This window comes from Pempheris klunzingeri, chromosome 11, assembly GCF_042242105.1.
Source record: "Pempheris klunzingeri isolate RE-2024b chromosome 11, fPemKlu1.hap1, whole genome shotgun sequence".
Taxonomy (NCBI): Eukaryota; Metazoa; Chordata; class Actinopteri; order Acropomatiformes; family Pempheridae; genus Pempheris; species Pempheris klunzingeri.
Window position 1 is genome coordinate 6,183,022 of NC_092022.1, and position 18,518 is coordinate 6,201,539.

Sequence of the window (18,518 nt, forward strand, 5' to 3'; positions counted from 1 at the left end):
CATGCGGCCGCCATATTGAAATCGGATTATACTACTCAGCGCAGAGGGGTTACCCGAATCAAGCAATGATTTCAACAGTTTTCAGACGTAAAAAATAATAATAATAACTATTAGAAGTTTATTATGTGAGCAAAATATTTATGCAACAAGTCATTTTATCCAGAAACTGAACATCTAAATATTCGTGAAGTAGTTGTCACCATAAGTCATTTTAACCTTTCATTTGGTATTTCCCAACGTGCTGCATCTGTTACTATGGTGATGCTCACGTTGCATGCCCTGATTAAATTTGACAAAAAATAAATAAATAACAATAAAACTGTCAGGGCATCTCGTACTCCACAACTAGTTCAGCACCATCTATATTTAACGGCAAATTATAATAAGCATAACATTATACATTAAGATATTGATATAACATAATTTCCCGTTACAGGCTCTTAAAGTTTAGGAGCATATTGTTCTGACCTTTTTCGTCCCATTTTACATGATGTGTAATTTATCTGATTTCACTGTGACTGGGACAATGGTGGGTGCAATCGGCTGCTGTGTGAAGTGACCTGGCTGCAACTGAGTTTATCCCTATTAGAGGCAATCTCCTAAAAATGACAGATACAGCAAGTGTAGGATGATACAGTAACACTGCACAAGCACAAAACACACATTAGCTTTAATTCAGGAGAAGTCCTGCTGACAGTCGAGAAGTTAAGTACATAAAGTTGAGGGCATAAGTTAGAAGGGCACAACTTTTTTTTTATTGCCAGAGGCATTGTTACATGATAGGTTTCTATGGATGGAAAAATTGGAGGCAATGAGCAGGAAATAAGTATATAAACAAGATTTATAGATATATCTATACTTTTCTCTTGACCAACCATATTTATCTGAATTTCTCCTAGGGAATAAATAAAGTTCTATCTATCTGTCTATCTATCTATCTATCTATCTATCTATCTATCTATCTATCTATATGAAGAGGTCCTACAAAAATGAAAAAAGTAGATTTATTTATCATTTTTTAAACATTTTAGCTCAGTATTTTGTCTCAATGGAAGAGTTGGTAAGTAGAAAAACACTTTCTTTATCCCATTTGCTCTGTCCATATATGATTCACACCCACATGCAACAACATGTAATGTCACCAATATGCATTTACTCAAACTTTGACCTTTATCAAATTTTTAGGTACTCCTGCTTTAACTGATTATTTCCATTTGCTGATACTTTATAGCCAATTATTACTTTACTATAATATAAAATGATACCTTCAAGTAAAACATCAAAATGTTAGTTGCACATATAATACTAATAATTTATCAATTTATAAAATATAAAGGCCTAATATATAGAACCCCGACTGAGGCCGATCTTGCCAGCAGAATGAGTACTTTAAGTTTTATTCATTTTGTTGATCAAACTTATTTACTTTTACCTTTGAATGCAGGATGGAGTATTTTTTTTAACAGTAATCTCCACTTACTTCCTGTCAATACATGTTTCCTGCAGTAGAAGAAGAGAGACGCTGGAGAGCAGCAAGACCCTCCCGCTGCCCTGTAGTCGCCTGAAGAAAAAGAAGACGAAGAAGAAGTAGGCGGAAGCGGTAGGTACAAACTTAAAAACAGTGCAATGTTTGGACTCTTCGGGAAGAATAAACCAGTGAAAATTAGGGGTGTTGATGATAACAGAAAGTACGGAGTTGCAGCTAAAAATGTGAAGGAGTTGCTTAAAAAGGGGTGCAAGTTATTAAAGGTGAGCCCGTGTGTTGTTTTCAGGTTTGTTTTTAACACTTGTGTCGCCTGTTCTGCTTTCTCTTTCTCTAGGATCAGGTTAAAACAAGGAAATGTCAGCTGTGTTGGTAAACTCAGGGAGAAAACTTATCTTGACACTATATTCGAACAACTAGAGATATGCTAACGTGTTTTTGACATAATTATGTGCATAAAGGATCAGATAAAACTGTATTTATCCTGCTGTACACAGTGTTCTGTCCACTCAGACCAGCGTCCAGGACAAAGGGGAATAATGCAGAGAGATAATCTTGTTCCTTTCAGATGAAATGATTGACATGACAGAGTGTGTTTCAGAGACACAGACACTGCCTGCCTTTAAGCACATGTTGAACAAACTAAATGTAACAAAACGCAAGATAAAGATCTCCATTTAATCCTAACAGACTGTGTTATGGATGTAAGGTAGCATTTAATCTAAAGAGAACTGCAGACCATTGTATTCTACCATCATAATTCTGGTTCGTGTTTCAGATGTTTTTCAGTGTTTATTGTGGAGCACTTTGTTGTTAAATGTCTGTCTTTAGCGGTAATGTCTTTTTGTTGTGGTTGCGTTTGTTTGTTGCCACAGACTAAAATAAAAAAGAATTTCCAAAAGCATAATAAACAAAACTCATTAACAGTGAGGGAGAGATACTGAGCGTTCCCTTTGAGTTACATAAAATATGAAAAATGCATTTAGATAAATACATTTTAGCAAAATAGTTTAGGAGTATCCAACTTTGGGCCTACTGTTAGTGTGTTTGTATAATTTGATGGTGTTGTCATTTGCAGTTGCCACTTCCTGGTGCACATGTTTGTTTGTATGCGGATGGGACAAAAGTGACGGAGGAATTCTTCCCGTCTCTGCCGGACAATGCTGACGTTGTTCTTCTCTCCAGAGATCAGACATGGAGTGGAGGTAGGCGAATCAACCTCAGAGAGACACCCTTAAATCAATCAAGACGCACGCTTCAACTCTAAACTTCAACTCACACCAGCGCGTGTTTGTATGGGTGCATGTACATGTTCTCGTCATTGCTGCGTAGTGAGGAGCGGACCACGTTTTTTAGAAAGTGAGGACATTTTAGCTTGTCTTCACAATTTCAACAGAATGTTTTAAGGTTAGAATAAGGTTTAGGGTAATTGTTACGGTGAGGCACTTAGCTGTGATGGTTAGGGTAAGGGCTGTGTGTGTGTGTTCGCCCTGCTGACCAGACAAACACAATGTAACCCCTGTGCTTCAAATTTCAGTTGCGTGTGACATCAGTCAGTTACTGATGGTGGACCGGCATGGCGATGGGCTCATTGAAGCAGCGCAAGGGCTTCTGACTGATGAGCTGTCTCCAAAGAGGCGTAAAATCCTGGCTGACCTGCTGCTGAACCTGGAGGACAGATCTGAGCTGGAGAGCAGAGAGGAGGATGAAGAGTGGTTCAAAGGTACGATATGTTGATATGGCAGCATGTTGCTGCAGTAATGACCCCAAAAATATGGGCTGGTGTTTCGTTATGACAAGAAAATGTTCTTGTTTTAAGAATCCTTTTGATGATAAAACAAGATATGGATGTTAAAGGAATATTGTTCTCATTATTCCTACATGTTCAATTATTCATTTTTAAGAACAAAGTCTGAGCAAATGTCAACAACAAACTAACAGAGCTTGTTGTCGCTGCTGTGTTTTCTGCCATGATCCAGCAGAGATTTTTCATACTGTGAGGTGTAATAAACATTGCAGCCTGTAGGGACCACTACCACGGCTTTAAACTGAAGCTCTTTAGACATTTGGTGCTCTGTTTCTGAGAACTTGGGCCAAAGGTGCCACTACACTCCACACTGAAACCCTCTTTCCCCACATTTGTCTGGCAATTTTTGTAACTTTTCCTTAATCGGATGTTTGCACCCACTTCACACTGTGGTTTGCCCGCTGTGTGGAGGTGAGAAAGGATCCAGGGTTTGAAATTCTGTCACTTTTAATGAGTGCAATGTCTTCCAGGAGAGACCGTCTTAACATATACGCACTGTTGACCACGACACTCGATGTGACTTCAAATTCATCTGTAGTTAAGTTTGTTGTTGTCATTTCAGGTGTTGATGCTCGATTCAAGACAAAATCTGCCTACATGAAGTCCAACTGTGAAAGCAGGATACGAGGCTACATGAAGGAGGTAGAACTTTATTAATCAATCAATTATTAATGTATTAATGAATCCTTTGGCATCTGACATAATATCTAACCGTTCAATTGGTGGTCTCTGTTCTCAGGTGGATGATGCCACCAAAACCATCCAGAAGGCTAAAGTCAGGGCTGAGTATCTGAAAGCATCCCAGTGTCTGCTGGAGATGCTGAAGACAGCGAGGTACAACGGCTGCTACTTTGACAGGACGAAAAAGGAGCCAGATCGCCTCTGTACTCAAGAAGGATGGTTCACCTGCCAGGTATTACAAGAGTAAAACCACATACCATGGTGTTGATAAGTCAGACTACATGACTTTCTCTCCCTGATTTGCATGTCCCAGATGCAGTTCTGAGATCTGAGGGGGAAAAAAAAAAAAACCTTAAGTCAGCACAGAGTATCTGGCAGTCTGGTACCTGTTCTAGTCAGGAATCTCCACAACTGCAACAATTTTATAATCAGTGCACCTTGCCTGAGGTCAGTTGGGTTGTTTGTGCACCTCTCACGTAACCACGATAACAGTCTGGGACAAAATGTGTGATTTTGTAAAAACTGGACCTGCTTTTGACCTGCTCTGCTTCTCTGTTGCCCCCTCAGGGATCCTTTGACCAGCAGGCATGCCAGTCTTTCCACTCCGTCAACCCCTACAGCAGCCGAGAGAGCAGGATCGTCTTCAGCACATGGAATCTGGACCACAGGTTGGACACTTTAGCTGAGAAAAAAAAAAAAAAAAAAGCATTTCACTGTCACAAAGCTACATGCTGACTGTTGACGGCATATTTAAAAATACACCGGACTATAGACCATTTTCACAGCAGAGTTGTCATGGTGGGAAAAATACTAATAGCATTAACAATGGCTTTGTTTTGTCATAATGTCCTAAAAAGCCGTGACAGTGAGCCTCTGTTCTTTTTATTTATATCATTATATATCTTTATATCATTCATCAACATCAGCACAATACATCGGTCTGCTTGTTGAGGAGCCCGAATAACAGGAATATAGTCAGGCGGGTAAGCTTCCTTTTAATGGTAAGAAAACTTTTGGTTTAAGTTCACAGTTCACATAAACCAATCATATCCAGACTGAAAACAAATTATTTATCATTGAAGCTGTGACAGACAGTGATCCGATATAAATTAAAGGGTCTTCTTGGGGATGCAGCTGGAAAGAATGGGCCACTCTGTACAGCTACCAGAACACACATTAAATATTTCATCCCCATCTCATGTCCAGGATTGAAAAGAGGAGGGCGGTCATTCCGGCTCTGCAGGAAGCTCTGCAGAATCACAAGAGTGCTGACGTCAACCTGAACTACTTCTACGGCCTGCTCTTCACCAGGGAAAACCTGAAGCTGGTTCACATCGTGTGCCACAAGAAGGGAGCTCACAACCTGCTGTGTGACACCAAGAAGATGTTTAGACGAGCCGGTGATGCAAACAAAGGAAAACAGGACAAAGGGAAGAGGAGGCGTTTGATATGAATATTTTTAACTCTTAATTTTATGAAAAATTATGTATTACACTGAAAAACTCTGTGAATGATTATCTCAGGTCTGCTGAGGCAAGATCAGACCCACAACAAGGTGACTTTGTGATTTTTTTTTTTTTAACCTTTTATGATATTGAACTTTCAGAGCCAGTGTTGTGTTTTTTTTTTTTTTTTTTTAGACAATAATTTACACAGAAACCAACCTTGAAATCACGAAAAACATTTATTTGATCTTTGTTGGCACATGACGGAAACACACATTAGCTTTAATTCAGGAGAAGTCCTGCTGACAGTCGAGAAGTTAAGTACATAAAGTTGAGGGCATAAGTTAGAAGGGCACAACTTTTTTTTTATTGCCAGAGGCATTGTTACATGATAGGTTTCTATGGATGGAAAAATTGGAGGCAATGAGCAGGAAATAAGTAAACAAGATTTATAGATATATCTATACTTTTCTCTTGACCAACCATATTTATCTGAATTTCTCCTAGGGAATAAATAAAGTTCTATCTATCTGTCTATCTATCTATCTATCTATCTATCTATCTATCTATCTATCTATCTATATGAAGAGGTCCTACAAAAATGAAAAAAGTAGATTTATTTATCATTTTTTAAACATTTTAGCTCAGTATTTTGTCTCAATGGAAGAGTTGGTAAGTAGAAAAACACTTTCTTTATCCCATTTGCTCTGTCCATATATGATTCACACCCACATGCAACAACATGTAATGTCACCAATATGCATTTACTCAAACTTTGACCTTTATCAAATTTTTAGGTACTCCTGCTTTAACTGATTATTTCCATTTGCTGATACTTTATAGCCAATTATTACTTTACTATAATATAAAATGATACCTTCAAGTAAAACATCAAAATGTTAGTTGCACATATAATACTAATAATTTATCAATTTATAAAATATAAAGGCCTAATATATAGAACCCCGACTGAGGCCGATCTTGCCAGCAGAATGAGTACTTTAAGTTTTATTCATTTTGTTGATCAAACTTATTTACTTTTACCTTTGAATGCAGGATGGAGTATTTTTTTTAACAGTAATCTCCACTTACTTCCTGTCAATACATGTTTCCTGCAGTAGAAGAAGAGAGACGCTGGAGAGCAGCAAGACCCTCCCGCTGCCCTGTAGTCGCCTGAAGAAAAAGAAGACGAAGAAGAAGTAGGCGGAAGCGGTAGGTACAAACTTAAAAACAGTGCAATGTTTGGACTCTTCGGGAAGAATAAACCAGTGAAAATTAGGGGTGTTGATGATAACAGAAAGTACGGAGTTGCAGCTAAAAATGTGAAGGAGTTGCTTAAAAAGGGGTGCAAGTTATTAAAGGTGAGCCCGTGTGTTGTTTTCAGGTTTGTTTTTAACACTTGTGTCGCCTGTTCTGCTTTCTCTTTCTCTAGGATCAGGTTAAAACAAGGAAATGTCAGCTGTGTTGGTAAACTCAGGGAGAAAACTTATCTTGACACTATATTCGAACAACTAGAGATATGCTAACGTGTTTTTGACATAATTATGTGCATAAAGGACATAAAGTGACTTTGTGATTTTTTTTTTTTTAACCTTTTATGATATTGAACTTTCAGAGCCAGTGTTGTGTTTTTTTTTTTTTTTTTTTAGACAATAATTTACACAGAAACCAACCTTGAAATCACGAAAAACATTTATTTGATCTTTGTTGGCACATGACGGAAATGCATGAACTGATTACAATGATCGGCTAATGTTTGAGGCATTCACTCAGTCAGAAAGTTGCATAGAGAATATGAAAAGCATTTTGCATAAATAAGGCAGTAAAAATATATAAAACATTTGATTGGATGGTCAGAACAATCAGCTATATACAAAATACTACAACAGACATGGATGTGGAAAGCACTAGTGCAATTACTGTTAACCTCAATTAGGTGACTGGATTACATTTTGAAAGGCAGCTTCAGGTTTTCCTCAGTTCACCCAGAAACCTCAATGTTTTAGTAAATTTGTTAATTCACTTTTTATAAATAATTTTGTCATGTTTGCAAATATGAACTAAGCTGTAACCTCATCAGGGAAAAGTATTTGTTGCATTCATACACTGTATATACAGACAGATGTGTTTAATGTTAAGCAGCTGCCAAAAACTGAGCACACAAAGATGTGTTGATGAGAAAAATTAGACACTTGGTGAACAATCGTTCTTCTAAAGAACCCTGTTGACGTGACAATCATCATTAAACTTGTGATATTAAAATGGAACCGCTCTTTGGCGTGCATCCCCTCCTTCCTCGTCATGTTTACACACAGTCTCAAACCAGAATATGTAATTATCAATATGCTTCTATCAACATGTGGCTTTTACATTTTATGACTTGTAATTTGCAGATTTGTATGTGGGGAAAAACCTCGGCACTGTTCTCTGGCATCTCTGAAGGCAAATCTCAAATTTCACTCAATTAGTAAAGCTGTACGCTGTGTGGACTGATAAAGTGCTGTGCCAACACGCCCGCCAGGTCAGACCAAAGATGACTGGACTGGAGGTGGTGTAAATAATTTAACAAGTACTACTGTCTGCATCACAGGTGGCTGCACTGTCCATATTACTGGTTGAAAACATTTTTTGTGTTTGGATGGTCCTTGTCAGGTCAAAAATCATAAACTTCCCAATTTACCATCAGAAGGAAAATAAACAAACCGTGTTCTGTGACGGTTAAGTTGTTGTGACGAATCACTCCAACACACGGTGGGATACTGGGAGCAGGTTTATAGCAAATACACCCATTTAACATCTATGATGGCTTCTCTGTAAGTAATGGTCAGCTAAACACTGAGCTACTGCGAGTTCATGCTTACCTTACTTCCATCACAGTGCAGTGCCTCAGCGCCAGTGACTCATGAGCAGCGTCACACATGGTATATTTGTGAAAGCATTATGATTTTACAACTGTTTGAACAGGCGGTATAATTTGTCCCCCGATTCCACAGTGCTGACAGGTTTTATGTCCTTCCACATGTCCGACTGTCCGCCCACCGCAGTCATTAGTGCAGCTGCTCTTCATTAAGTGTCCCCACTGTCGTCTCGCTGCATACTGCTGAGGCCCACCTCCTCCTCGTCACTGTCCTCTCGCGCGTAGTAATGTCGCCTCCTGTTCTCCCTCTGAACACGGGCTGAAGTTGCGGACGATCTCTGAGGGAAGTCCTGTATAATATAGAAGACGGTTTTTGTAATACACTCAAAATGGACACAATCACAAAAATCCAACTGTTCTGCAGCCATGTATAATGTAATATGCAGCTTTTTAGATTGTGCTTAGAATATGGTTAAAATTCAAGTCTTCACTGATTAATGATGAACGGCATGCTGGGTACTGCACACTCCGTCGCTCACGACAATACATTTAAGAAAAGATGAAGAAAGAGAGAGCGGTGATGCTTGAAATGTTTGAGTTTGATTTCCAAAGTTACTTAAAGAACGAATGCTTCTGTTCCTGGAACTAGCCTGGTCCCAAATAGCTGGCGGTTACAGTCGGCCAAGCAATCAGGCCGTTCCGAACACACACGTTTTGAACAGCCACTGCACTAGTTTAAGGATGGAAAAGTGGAGACCTACTTAAAATTGTGCACTACGCTCTCCTGATTCAGTAAAGCAGAAGTTGCATCCCAAAAGCCATCAGCTGTAAAAGGTTTCCTCTTAAATCAACATAACCCAGCCCGAGTCACAGTCTGTCCTTGTGGTAGTCCCAAAATAAAATGCCCCACCTGTACAGCGTCCAGGTTTCCAAAGAACTGCTCCACGGGAAGAATCTGATTGCTGTCGTCATCTGGGAAGATGTTTTTGCCGATTTCTTCGCAATCCATGTCCTCGGCCTCCTGTTTGTCTGGGACGGCGTTCACTCTGCAGCTGTCAAAGTCCAGCGGCCCCGTCCTCAGCTCGTTTTCTTTGCCCTCCTGTCCTTCGGGGTCCGGCGACGCCGAGCATCTCCGCCTGACTGCAGACTGGTGGCATTCACAGCTGATCCGAGACAGTCTCTCCAGGGGCCAGTCTGCTTTGCTGTAACCGCTGACTGCCGGACTGCTCTCTGCTGCTGTCTTCGGATTTCTCATACATCTCCTCCTCGTAGCAGAAGCCTGTGACGAAGTTAAAGACCGTGTGATGTTACCGTTAACCACAATCAATGTGTGAATGTGAGTGTGAGTGTGAGTGTGTGTGTGTGTGTGTGTGTGTGTGTGTGTGTGTGTGTGAGAGAGCACAGTTCTCAGATGCAGTTGTGAAAGTCTAGCCAGTAACAGATACCCAGTTTAGGGGGAAAAGCATCAAGCATGGCCCTTTAATAAATTGCTTAAATGAAGACATTATTAACTTAAGAGATCTACTTGGCTTAACTTGCTCTTTAAAGGGTTCTTCTCTCCTGTATACAGACTAACACAAACCTTTCTGGAGCTTTTGACCTCAGAGCTGCTCTTCCTCTTTCTGAGCTTCAAGCTGTCAAGTTGACCAGGCATCTGCAAAGCAACATAATGCGGTTTGTTAAATCCTTTATGGCAACACTCAATTATAGCGACCAGTTAATGCAGAAATGTTTCAATCTGCAGGGAGGCGGCTTTCAGCAGCTCTGACGCTCCTGCTGAGCAACTGTTTAGCGAAACATTTTCACCGAGCGACCCCAGCTTTAGTCATATCACCAGCCATGTGACTTTCCACAACCAAGCCCTGCAAAACAGTGGGTCAGCTTCAATGTGAGCCTGCCGTAAAATCTAACTTTAAAATCACAATGTGCAAAGTATTTTACTGCAAACGGTGCACACACGTGTCAGATAATAACTGCCATGTAGAATTAGTTTAGTCAGCACGATGTGGCAAATTAAAGCTCCCAGGAAACAAAGAAAAATCAGAAGAAAACACAGGATATGTGAATATTTTTCACTTTCAAAGAAGATGTGGGACAGATGTGCTAGTTTGAGATATCAGTGATGACTCGTTGAATAAAAAGATGGCAGAAAAAGCAGCGTTTGCTGTGAAGCATGACTGAACAGATGAACTGTGGCACTCAAATTTGACATCATTTCTACATCAGGAATTGTTTTCCTGAGAATGTTGAGACAAAGATTTATGGCTGGCACTTGGATTTATTTTGTCCAACACCGATTATAAACATATTTAGTCTAATGCTGGAAATCTGAGGGGCATTTAAGCAGGCAACATTTGATTTGCTATCCATAATAGCCTCCATTCATGATGTCTTTCACCAAAAGGGGGTGGGGTGGGAGGGGGTTAGGAGTGATGGAAATTTTGGATTCAGATTACACAATGTTAAGGGCAAACAGCAACACTTCATCATTCGCTGTCTAAAGAAAATCCACCACGGATCTGTACTGTCCCCTGACCTGTTAATAGTCAAAACGCCTCTATCCTCTTCAGACCAAACTCCAACCAAAATGTTACCATTTTAACGTCACACGTTTCCCAGCAACCATAACTAAAGATCTCCGTTAACTTCTGAAATTTGTTTCATTAACATGCCATCTACATGTTGCAGGCGTGTCAAAGCCATGCCGAATTGAAGTTCATAACAGGCATTTATACTTTAGGTGTTAAAACAATAAATGGCATTTGGCCAGTAAAGTATCTGTTCTTACGAAAGTTAAATTTCACCATCGGCAAATGAGAATTCATGGCAAATGAAAAATGAAAGTCACATGGCACCAGAACGACCTCAATGTTGTCTGCGGTTACAAAGGCACAAACTTAGAGGTTACTGGAGAGTCTCAGTAGAGGTGGCAGAACAGAGTCTGATAATCGACCGAGACATCTCGGCTACAAGCTAATTAAGCTAGCATGGTACGGTTAGCTATGAGCCAACGGTAACTTCTTCACCAGCTGCCTGTGAGTTAACTAGCATAGCTCAACACCCACCTTCCGCATCATTTGCGGCCGTGACGCTTCCGTTTTACGGGGACCCCGACGCTAAAATGTCGTCTTTTCGTTGCTAGCTTTCGGATCGATCGTCTTTGGACAGTTACAAACTAGCTTTTTTACTGTAAATCAATGATAAGCAGCGGCGTCACCCGTTCTCTGCTGGTCTCGGGTGGCCTCAGTGTATTTCCTGCTGGTGAGGTTCACCCAGAGGTCAAAGGTTCATCAGGGCGCCCTATGCACCACAATCAGTCAGTCTCACCTCATGGACATTTTTATTTGAACAAATAAAAACGTTGAATGTCGAATAAATTATTTGACATTTATAAAACTGTACACACACCGGTTTTTATTTATTTATTTATTTATTATGCTCTTATTTTGAAGGCGGACTCACCTGTTTCCGCTTCCTGATTTCTGAGTGTAGTTTTCTCCGCTTGGCGCCACAGGTGGACTTTTCCTGTCGTCCACAACACATATAGAGACATTATCCCAATACAGCGCGGTTGTGTCGTTGTAGAAATGTTATAAATGTCACTTAAAGTTGTGGTTTTGGTTTAAATGAGCCGTGTGAGGTGTCAGGCAGGGCGGAAACAAGGTGTAATACCAAATAATTTCCACAAGATGGCGCCAGATGGTTTGTTATTCCTCCCCTCCATGTGGACAAGTGACAACTTCTTATTACGCAACATAGATACTAGATATTATTTGTGCTGTCGAGGAACATTAGGAATATTCCTTAATTGTCTTATTATTTGAGAGTTCATTTAAATAACTTTATTGTATGCTACTGGTTGGCCTTTTACTTTGACCAAATGAAAGACTGAGATTCATTGGCTGGAAAAAAGTTTGCGCTTTTAACACCTTTAAAGGAAAAATGTGAGACAAGTCACATTTAGACTTCTCAATCAACACTAGCCAGCTAAATCACTCATTTTTAAATTCATAAAGAAGCAGCTGTTGTGTGGATCCAACAGTTTTCTGTCCTGTAACTGGAAACTGTTTGGCTGATTTATTATTATTGTCATTAATTTCAAGGCCTAATTAAAGGCCAAATTCTACACATGTAAATATAGGCTGCATTTAGCATTTCCCAGTATTTAAAATGTAACTTTCGTCCTTTACCTGCTGTTTACCTATGTGAATATATTATGTTGTCAGTGTGTAAGATAAGATAAGCCTTTATTTATCCCACAATGGGGAAATTCCCAGTCAGCAGCAGTGCACACATTATAAATATATAAAAAAAATATGTAAAAGAGAAAAGAAGAAATAAGATATGGAAAAAAGAAAGGGAATAAAATATATATATGTATACATGTACAGTGTATACAAAAAATAATTGTATGGTGAAAGAATGAGATGAGGCTGTTGCACATAAGAGGTTATCAGACTCAGAATCAGAACTACTTTAATAATCCCCAGGGGGAAATTGCTTTTTGTTACACACAGCTCCAAAAGAATAAGAATACACTTCAAACACAAAGTAAAATATAAATATATAAAAGTATGAATTAAAAAAAAGATGTATCAAAAAATATTATTACAAATTATTACACAGAGTTAAATTACTGCACCAGGTGAGTCCAGAGTCTTATAATAATAATAATAATAATAATAATATTAGTAACAACTACTAATAAAAAATATATATATTATAGATATATATAGAAGAAAAATAAGTATAAAATATATAAATATATATGAAATATTGCACTTGTTTCCTTTTCTTTGGTCTACTGGGAGCAGACTTGGTTGTAAAGTCTGACAGCAGCAGGGAGGAAGGACCTGCGATGCCTCTCCTTGATGCATCGTGGGTGACGAAGCCTGTCGGTGATGGAGCTTTCCAGGGCTCTTACAGTCTCATGTAGGGGGTGGGAGACATGTTGTTTTATTGTGCTTATCTATTGCACCCGTACTCTCTGGTTAAGTTGTATATATAGTCATGCTGTAGGTCTATATGTAACGTTTAATAAAAGTCTGATTGTTTAATTGTCTCCATATTTCTAAATAACTCCTCTGATTCTGCATCTGTCATTCTTATCATTTCTAATCATGTAGCACAGTGTTGTGTAAAAGGATCATATTCCAGCTTGGTGGTGGGACACCTGGTGTGTGGGAGAGAAATGGGAAACCTGCTGGTCCTAGATCAGTGTGGATCATCAGGGGATGTGCTGGGGGAGGAGGCGGTTCTGGGAGAGAGGGGGAGAGACGGAGAGGCAGCCCGCAGCGGGTCTCCAGTCAGTTTGTGTGGAGACAGAGGGCAGGGAAGGAGCCCCGGGGACATGCTGCGTGTCCTGTGTCATTTTCCCGGCATCGAGAGGCGATGCGTGTCTCCACTGAACGCCCTCATGGGCTGAAGAGGCCCCGGGGCCACTCCAGTGTCAGCGCTCTCACGTAGCCGAGGACGCGACCTTGGGTGTCCAAATGCGCAGGGACGGCGGTGGTGGGCTCCGCTCGGACGCACGGCTGTGAAACACTATGAAGGCGAGAGGCAAAGCATCCGAGGGTCTGTGGGCGACGCAGTGAGAGCCATGGATCACTTTTCCAGGAGGAAGCGGGTCGGTCTGCTGAAACCCCTGCTGAGTCTGTCTCTAGTCTTTGCCTCTTTTCTCATGATCCACAAGCTGAAAGTGGCGGAGAAGGACGGCGTGGGAGTCAAGCACATGAGGGAGGCGGGCTGGTGCGGGTCCGAGTGTTTTTCCTTCAAGAAGGGGGTCGTGAAGAATAGTTTGGGGAGCTCAGACTCTCCAGCGCTTAGCAACGGTGCGGATGCGCAGCGGGTCTCCAACGGGACTCCGGCTTCCTGGGACGCACAGGTCCTCAACTGCAGCGAGGACGCATCGGTGAGGACCCAGGACTGGTTCCGGCGCTTGGACCCGAGATTTCACCAGTTTGTCCTGCACAGGCACTGTAGGTACTTCCCCATGATCATCAACCACCCGGAGAAATGCGCGGAGGGAGAGGTGCACCTCCTCATGGTGGTCAAGTCCGTTATAGAGCAGCACGACCGGCGGGAGGCCGTGCGTAAAACCTGGGGCAAAGAGCACACGGTGGATGGGAAGAAAATCAAAACTTTATTTCTGTTAGGGAGCCCGACGACTGGCAAAGACACCAAAAACCTCCAGAAACTGATCGAGTACGAGGACCTGATCTATGGGGACATCCTGCAGTGGGACTTCATGGACACCTTCTTCAACCTGACGTTGAAAGAGGTCAACTTTCTCAAGTGGTTTGACATCTACTGCTCGGGCGTCCAGTTCATATTCAAAGGAGACGATGATGTGTTTGTGAACACGCGCAACCTGCTGGAGCTCATCGGCTTCAAGGTGGAGGAGCGCAAAGAGGCCAACTTGTTTGTGGGGGACACCATCTCCAAGGCGATTCCCATCCGAAACCGGCAGAGCAAATACTACATCCCCAAAGAGCTGTACGATAAGCCATACCCGCCCTATGTGGGAGGTGGCGGGTTTCTGATGTCCTCCCAGCTCGCCAGGAGGCTCTTCGTGGTCTCGGAGGACCTGGAGTTGTACCCCATAGACGATGTGTTTTTGGGCATGTGCCTGCAGAAGCTTCACTTGGCCCCAGAGCTGCACCCGGGCTTCAGGACCTTCGGCATCACCAGGCGCAGGGTGAGCCCCATGAACAGCGAGCCCTGCTTTTATAAAAACCTCATCGTGGTGCACAAACTGAGCGCGCAGGAGCTGCTCAGGATGTGGAGCGTGGTGCACAACGAGGAGCTGGTGTGCGCCAAAAGGACCTCGATATGACTGCCAGTTTATATGAACTAAAGCAAATCAGTTAAACGGGACTTTTTAACTGATTCTTTTTCAGTGGAGGGAGGGCTGCTTTGTCCAAACATTTAGATTTTCAGCAAAATAAACTGATGGATTTGATCCCATAAAGCTCGTCAACATTTTCTGTATGTCAGATTAAAAAAAGGTCTCAAATTCTTGTGAACAAGTTGGGGTTCCTTCTCCACTAGTCCTGCTATACTTTGATTCTCCGTTTTGTGAAACCACTAAAAACACAACTCCACAGTGTGCAAGCGCCCCCACGAAGGATTCTGGGTTTTTGAGTCTCGGTGCCATTTCAGTCTCATCTCTAATCTGAGATCTGGTTGACGTAGAGGCCTGGTTGTAATGGTCTCAGTGCGCGTTTGTGCAGGCATGAATAAGACTTGACTTTGTTACATCCAGGTGTTCTTCTGAAACAGCTGATTTTATTGTCAATTTCAGGCTTTCAGTGTGGCTGTCACAGCAAGCATAGAGCAATCATCCACAGCGGAGTGATTATTTTGTAGGGTACTGACATTGTAAAAATCAGATGATTTGTTTTAAGATAATATATTGTTTTGTTTCACCTTTTTATTTTATTGTATTAAGTGTTCAATGATTTGTGTGATTCATGCAAAGGCTGGCCAAAAACCAAAGAAACTGGGGGCTGTAATACTGTAGATTTATGTATCATAGTGTAAATAAAAGTGGAGCTCTCTGTCAGCTTTGTAAATACACTGTGAATGTTGCAGCATTTCATTTGTATTGACGTGTGAACGGCACATTATTGGGAAACATCTGGAATAAGTTGAGCTCTGTAGTTAACTACAACTCTGTTTAGCGGAACTGCAAAACACTTGTCTCGCTTGAAAACACGACTAAGATGTTCAGCTTAATGGAGCTTTATTTAAACAAATACATATGCGTAAAAATAGCCATTTCGTGCCAAAATCATTCTTCAGAAAATACTGACTACAAATAAAGACACCATAAAATCTCCACTATTGCAACAGACCTCAATACAGAAGCATATTAAAGCTAATGTGATGGACTGGGTGGTTATAAACCTCTAAACCATACTCTCTTATCCATTAACTATAATGACGCTGCTTGGTTGTTTCTCCACTAGCAACTAGTGTCACATTAATGACATTAATGAATAACTTACCTTCTAGGATCATTGTATGTAAAAGGATATTCAAAAACATGTCAAACTCTTTTCATGATGTTTCTGTTCTCCTTACAATCAACATCGTCATAACACTGTTGTGCAACGGAAACAGTAAAGTCACAGCGTTAACAAGAAATCTGGCCACTGAAGTGCTTCAGAGTGTTCGTTGGGGTCGGTCTTAGTCATATTCAGCAGTAATAAAGTAAACTTGAAGAAAAATAGGTGCTACATATGTTCTACTACAATACAGTGCAGTCATCCCCATTGTCTTTTTATTCTATTTGAATAATTCTGTCATGTTAAACATCTCGTCTCTCTCGCTAGACTAGTAGAGCATATAAAACTGTGCCATCTACTCAAGATTGTCAGTAGGCATTAAGCAGTGAGATAAATGGAGCCCATGCTGTGCGTGAAACTCAGCAGTGAAGCATCATCCCCTTGGCTACTTCAGTCCGTCTATATATTCTGTTTAAGACAAGAGAGGAACGTGTAAACAGGTGGCAAAGCGTGAAGCTGACAGTAAAGCTGAACGCAGGTCGTCAATGGCTTTAAGAACGAAGCATCGTCTGCTGGAGCGATGCCGAGGGAGGGAGGGAGGGAGGGAGGGAGGTCGTCTGCTTGTAACTAAACCTCATTCCTCCTCTCCTCTCATCACTGCTCCTGCAAGGAGAGGAGTGTTTCAGACATTGTCGGCCGTCTGATAAGATGTAGTGATTCATTACATATTTAATGATACGCTGGTCCACGGGAAGCTCTTGACCTCATTCATCCTGTGGGCTTTGTAAGATGAGGGTGTTCACCAGACAAACGTGGTCTAACGGGAAGACGTCAAGGACGTCTCTGCCACAGCTGCGTCCATTTCTTTTTTAAAAGTCTGTCTTTGTAACAAACAGATGGATGACCCCTTTACACTCTACAGACTCCAAACAGCAGTGAGCGATATGAAAAACAAGAGCCTAACAACCAAGATATCCTGTAAGGAGGTATCGGTAAACAGCACACAGTGTGCTGACGTTTACCAGCCCGGCAGGTGTGTGACGCTGCAGGCCTGACATTTAGACAAAAGAGATCTAACATTGGTGAGTCCAGCTGTTTCTTCCAGGTCTATATTTTCTGTCAGTGACCATAACAGGACAAACCCACTTAGAGTTAATACAGTGGCTCTACAGTGGCTCCTTAAGTGTATACAACATCATGTTGTAATGCCATATCTGTAAGTATTTGGACTTTATTGTAATAGGATAGTAAAGGGGCGGGGGGTGGGGGATGACATGCAGCAAAGGGCTCGAGCTGGATGTCAACCCTGAGCCACATCAGCAAGGACTCAGCCTTTATGGTATGCGCTCTACCAGGTGAACATTGTTAAAATCCTGCTGCTCATGCCAGTGAACAGGCCTATCAGATGATGATTTCTAAAAGTGCAGATATGCAGGACCGCAGGACCAGGAAATATGGGAGTGGTGTGGGGTTACTACGGGGATGTTTGTCCCCTGGGGGCTTCGTACTAGCCTCAGTGCTTCCCGGGTGTTTGTCCTCTGGTCAGGGGAGCCAGGGCCGGGATGCGGCTGCCTCTGCCCATGGGCCTCGCTCTGGCCCCGACCGACCAGGCCTGCTTCAGCTTGGCTCCACCGACAGCCCTGCCTGCACACACACACACACACACACACACACACACACACACAAACACAATGAACCTATGTAAGAACAGTAACATAAAAGACACCCCTCTGTTTTACCATTTACCACTAAACAAAGCAGCCTGCATGATCTGTGATATGCAAATAAACAGGACGGTTTCATGACAGCAGCGGCCAATGGCTGCTCATTGGGTGAAATCATCTCGTATGATGATGTACTCTCACTGACTCTATGCTGTGGCAACAACACAAAGCATTCAAATACTTTCAGTATTCAATGTGCTACTCATTGTGTTCTTTAAGCCTACTAGCAGTAGAAATGCCACTCTGTAAAATACTCAATCACGAGTAAAAATCCAACATTTGAAATTCTATTTAAGTATGTACAGAAAAATGAGCACCTAAAAAAACAAACAAAAGCCTGACACAAAGAGCTCGCTGAGAATTTATTTAACCATGAGATAAGATGTGTCAGGAATCAGGACCTGAGTGGCGTATCGCTACTGATAAAATATTTCCTGGGACAAACCCTGAAAAGTAAAGCCAATCATTGGTGAGACATTGTGCCTTTAGAGTGTTAACTTGTTTGCTGTGGA

The 18,518-nt window shown here is 41.5% G+C and overlaps 4 protein-coding genes across 4 annotated transcripts in view; 2 read left to right on the plus strand and 2 right to left on the minus strand.

The window, feature by feature from the left end:
- Nucleotides 1-1,606: 1,606 nt before the first annotated feature.
- Nucleotides 1,607-7,683, plus strand: dffb (DNA fragmentation factor, beta polypeptide (caspase-activated DNase)). The gene is made up of 9 exons (XM_070840088.1): nt 1,607-1,749; nt 2,562-2,688; nt 3,021-3,206; nt 3,853-3,932; nt 4,030-4,203; nt 4,539-4,639; nt 5,178-5,526; nt 6,535-6,628; nt 6,849-7,683. The coding sequence occupies exons 1-7, from the start codon at nt 1,627-1,629 to the stop codon at nt 5,422-5,424; spliced, it is 1,038 nt and encodes a 345-aa protein (XP_070696189.1). The 5' UTR covers nt 1,607-1,626; the 3' UTR covers nt 5,425-5,526; nt 6,535-6,628; nt 6,849-7,683.
- c11h1orf174 (chromosome 11 C1orf174 homolog) lies at nt 7,091-11,508 on the minus strand. The gene is made up of 4 exons (XM_070840089.1): nt 11,339-11,508; nt 9,856-9,927; nt 9,184-9,552; nt 7,091-8,623 (listed from the first exon to the last, which is right to left on the minus strand). The coding sequence occupies exons 1-4, from the start codon at nt 11,348-11,350 to the stop codon at nt 8,483-8,485; spliced, it is 594 nt and encodes a 197-aa protein (XP_070696190.1). The 5' UTR covers nt 11,351-11,508; the 3' UTR covers nt 7,091-8,482.
- Nucleotides 11,509-13,837: 2,329 nt separating this feature from the next.
- Nucleotides 13,838-15,259, plus strand: b3gnt7l (UDP-GlcNAc:betaGal beta-1,3-N-acetylglucosaminyltransferase 7, like). Its single transcript, XM_070840100.1, has one exon. The coding sequence runs from the start codon at nt 13,873-13,875 to the stop codon at nt 15,106-15,108; it is 1,236 nt and encodes a 411-aa protein (XP_070696201.1). The 5' UTR covers nt 13,838-13,872; the 3' UTR covers nt 15,109-15,259.
- A 2,281-nt stretch (nt 15,260-17,540) lies between these two features.
- Nucleotides 17,541-18,518, minus strand: part of cep104 (centrosomal protein 104) — a 29,989-nt gene continuing 29,011 nt past the window's right edge. Inside the window, exon 22 of the mRNA XM_070840045.1 lies at nt 17,541-17,926. Coding sequence (XP_070696146.1) covers nt 17,796-17,926 — 131 coding nt within the window. The 3' untranslated portion in view covers nt 17,541-17,795. The remainder of the gene's footprint in view (nt 17,927-18,518) is intronic.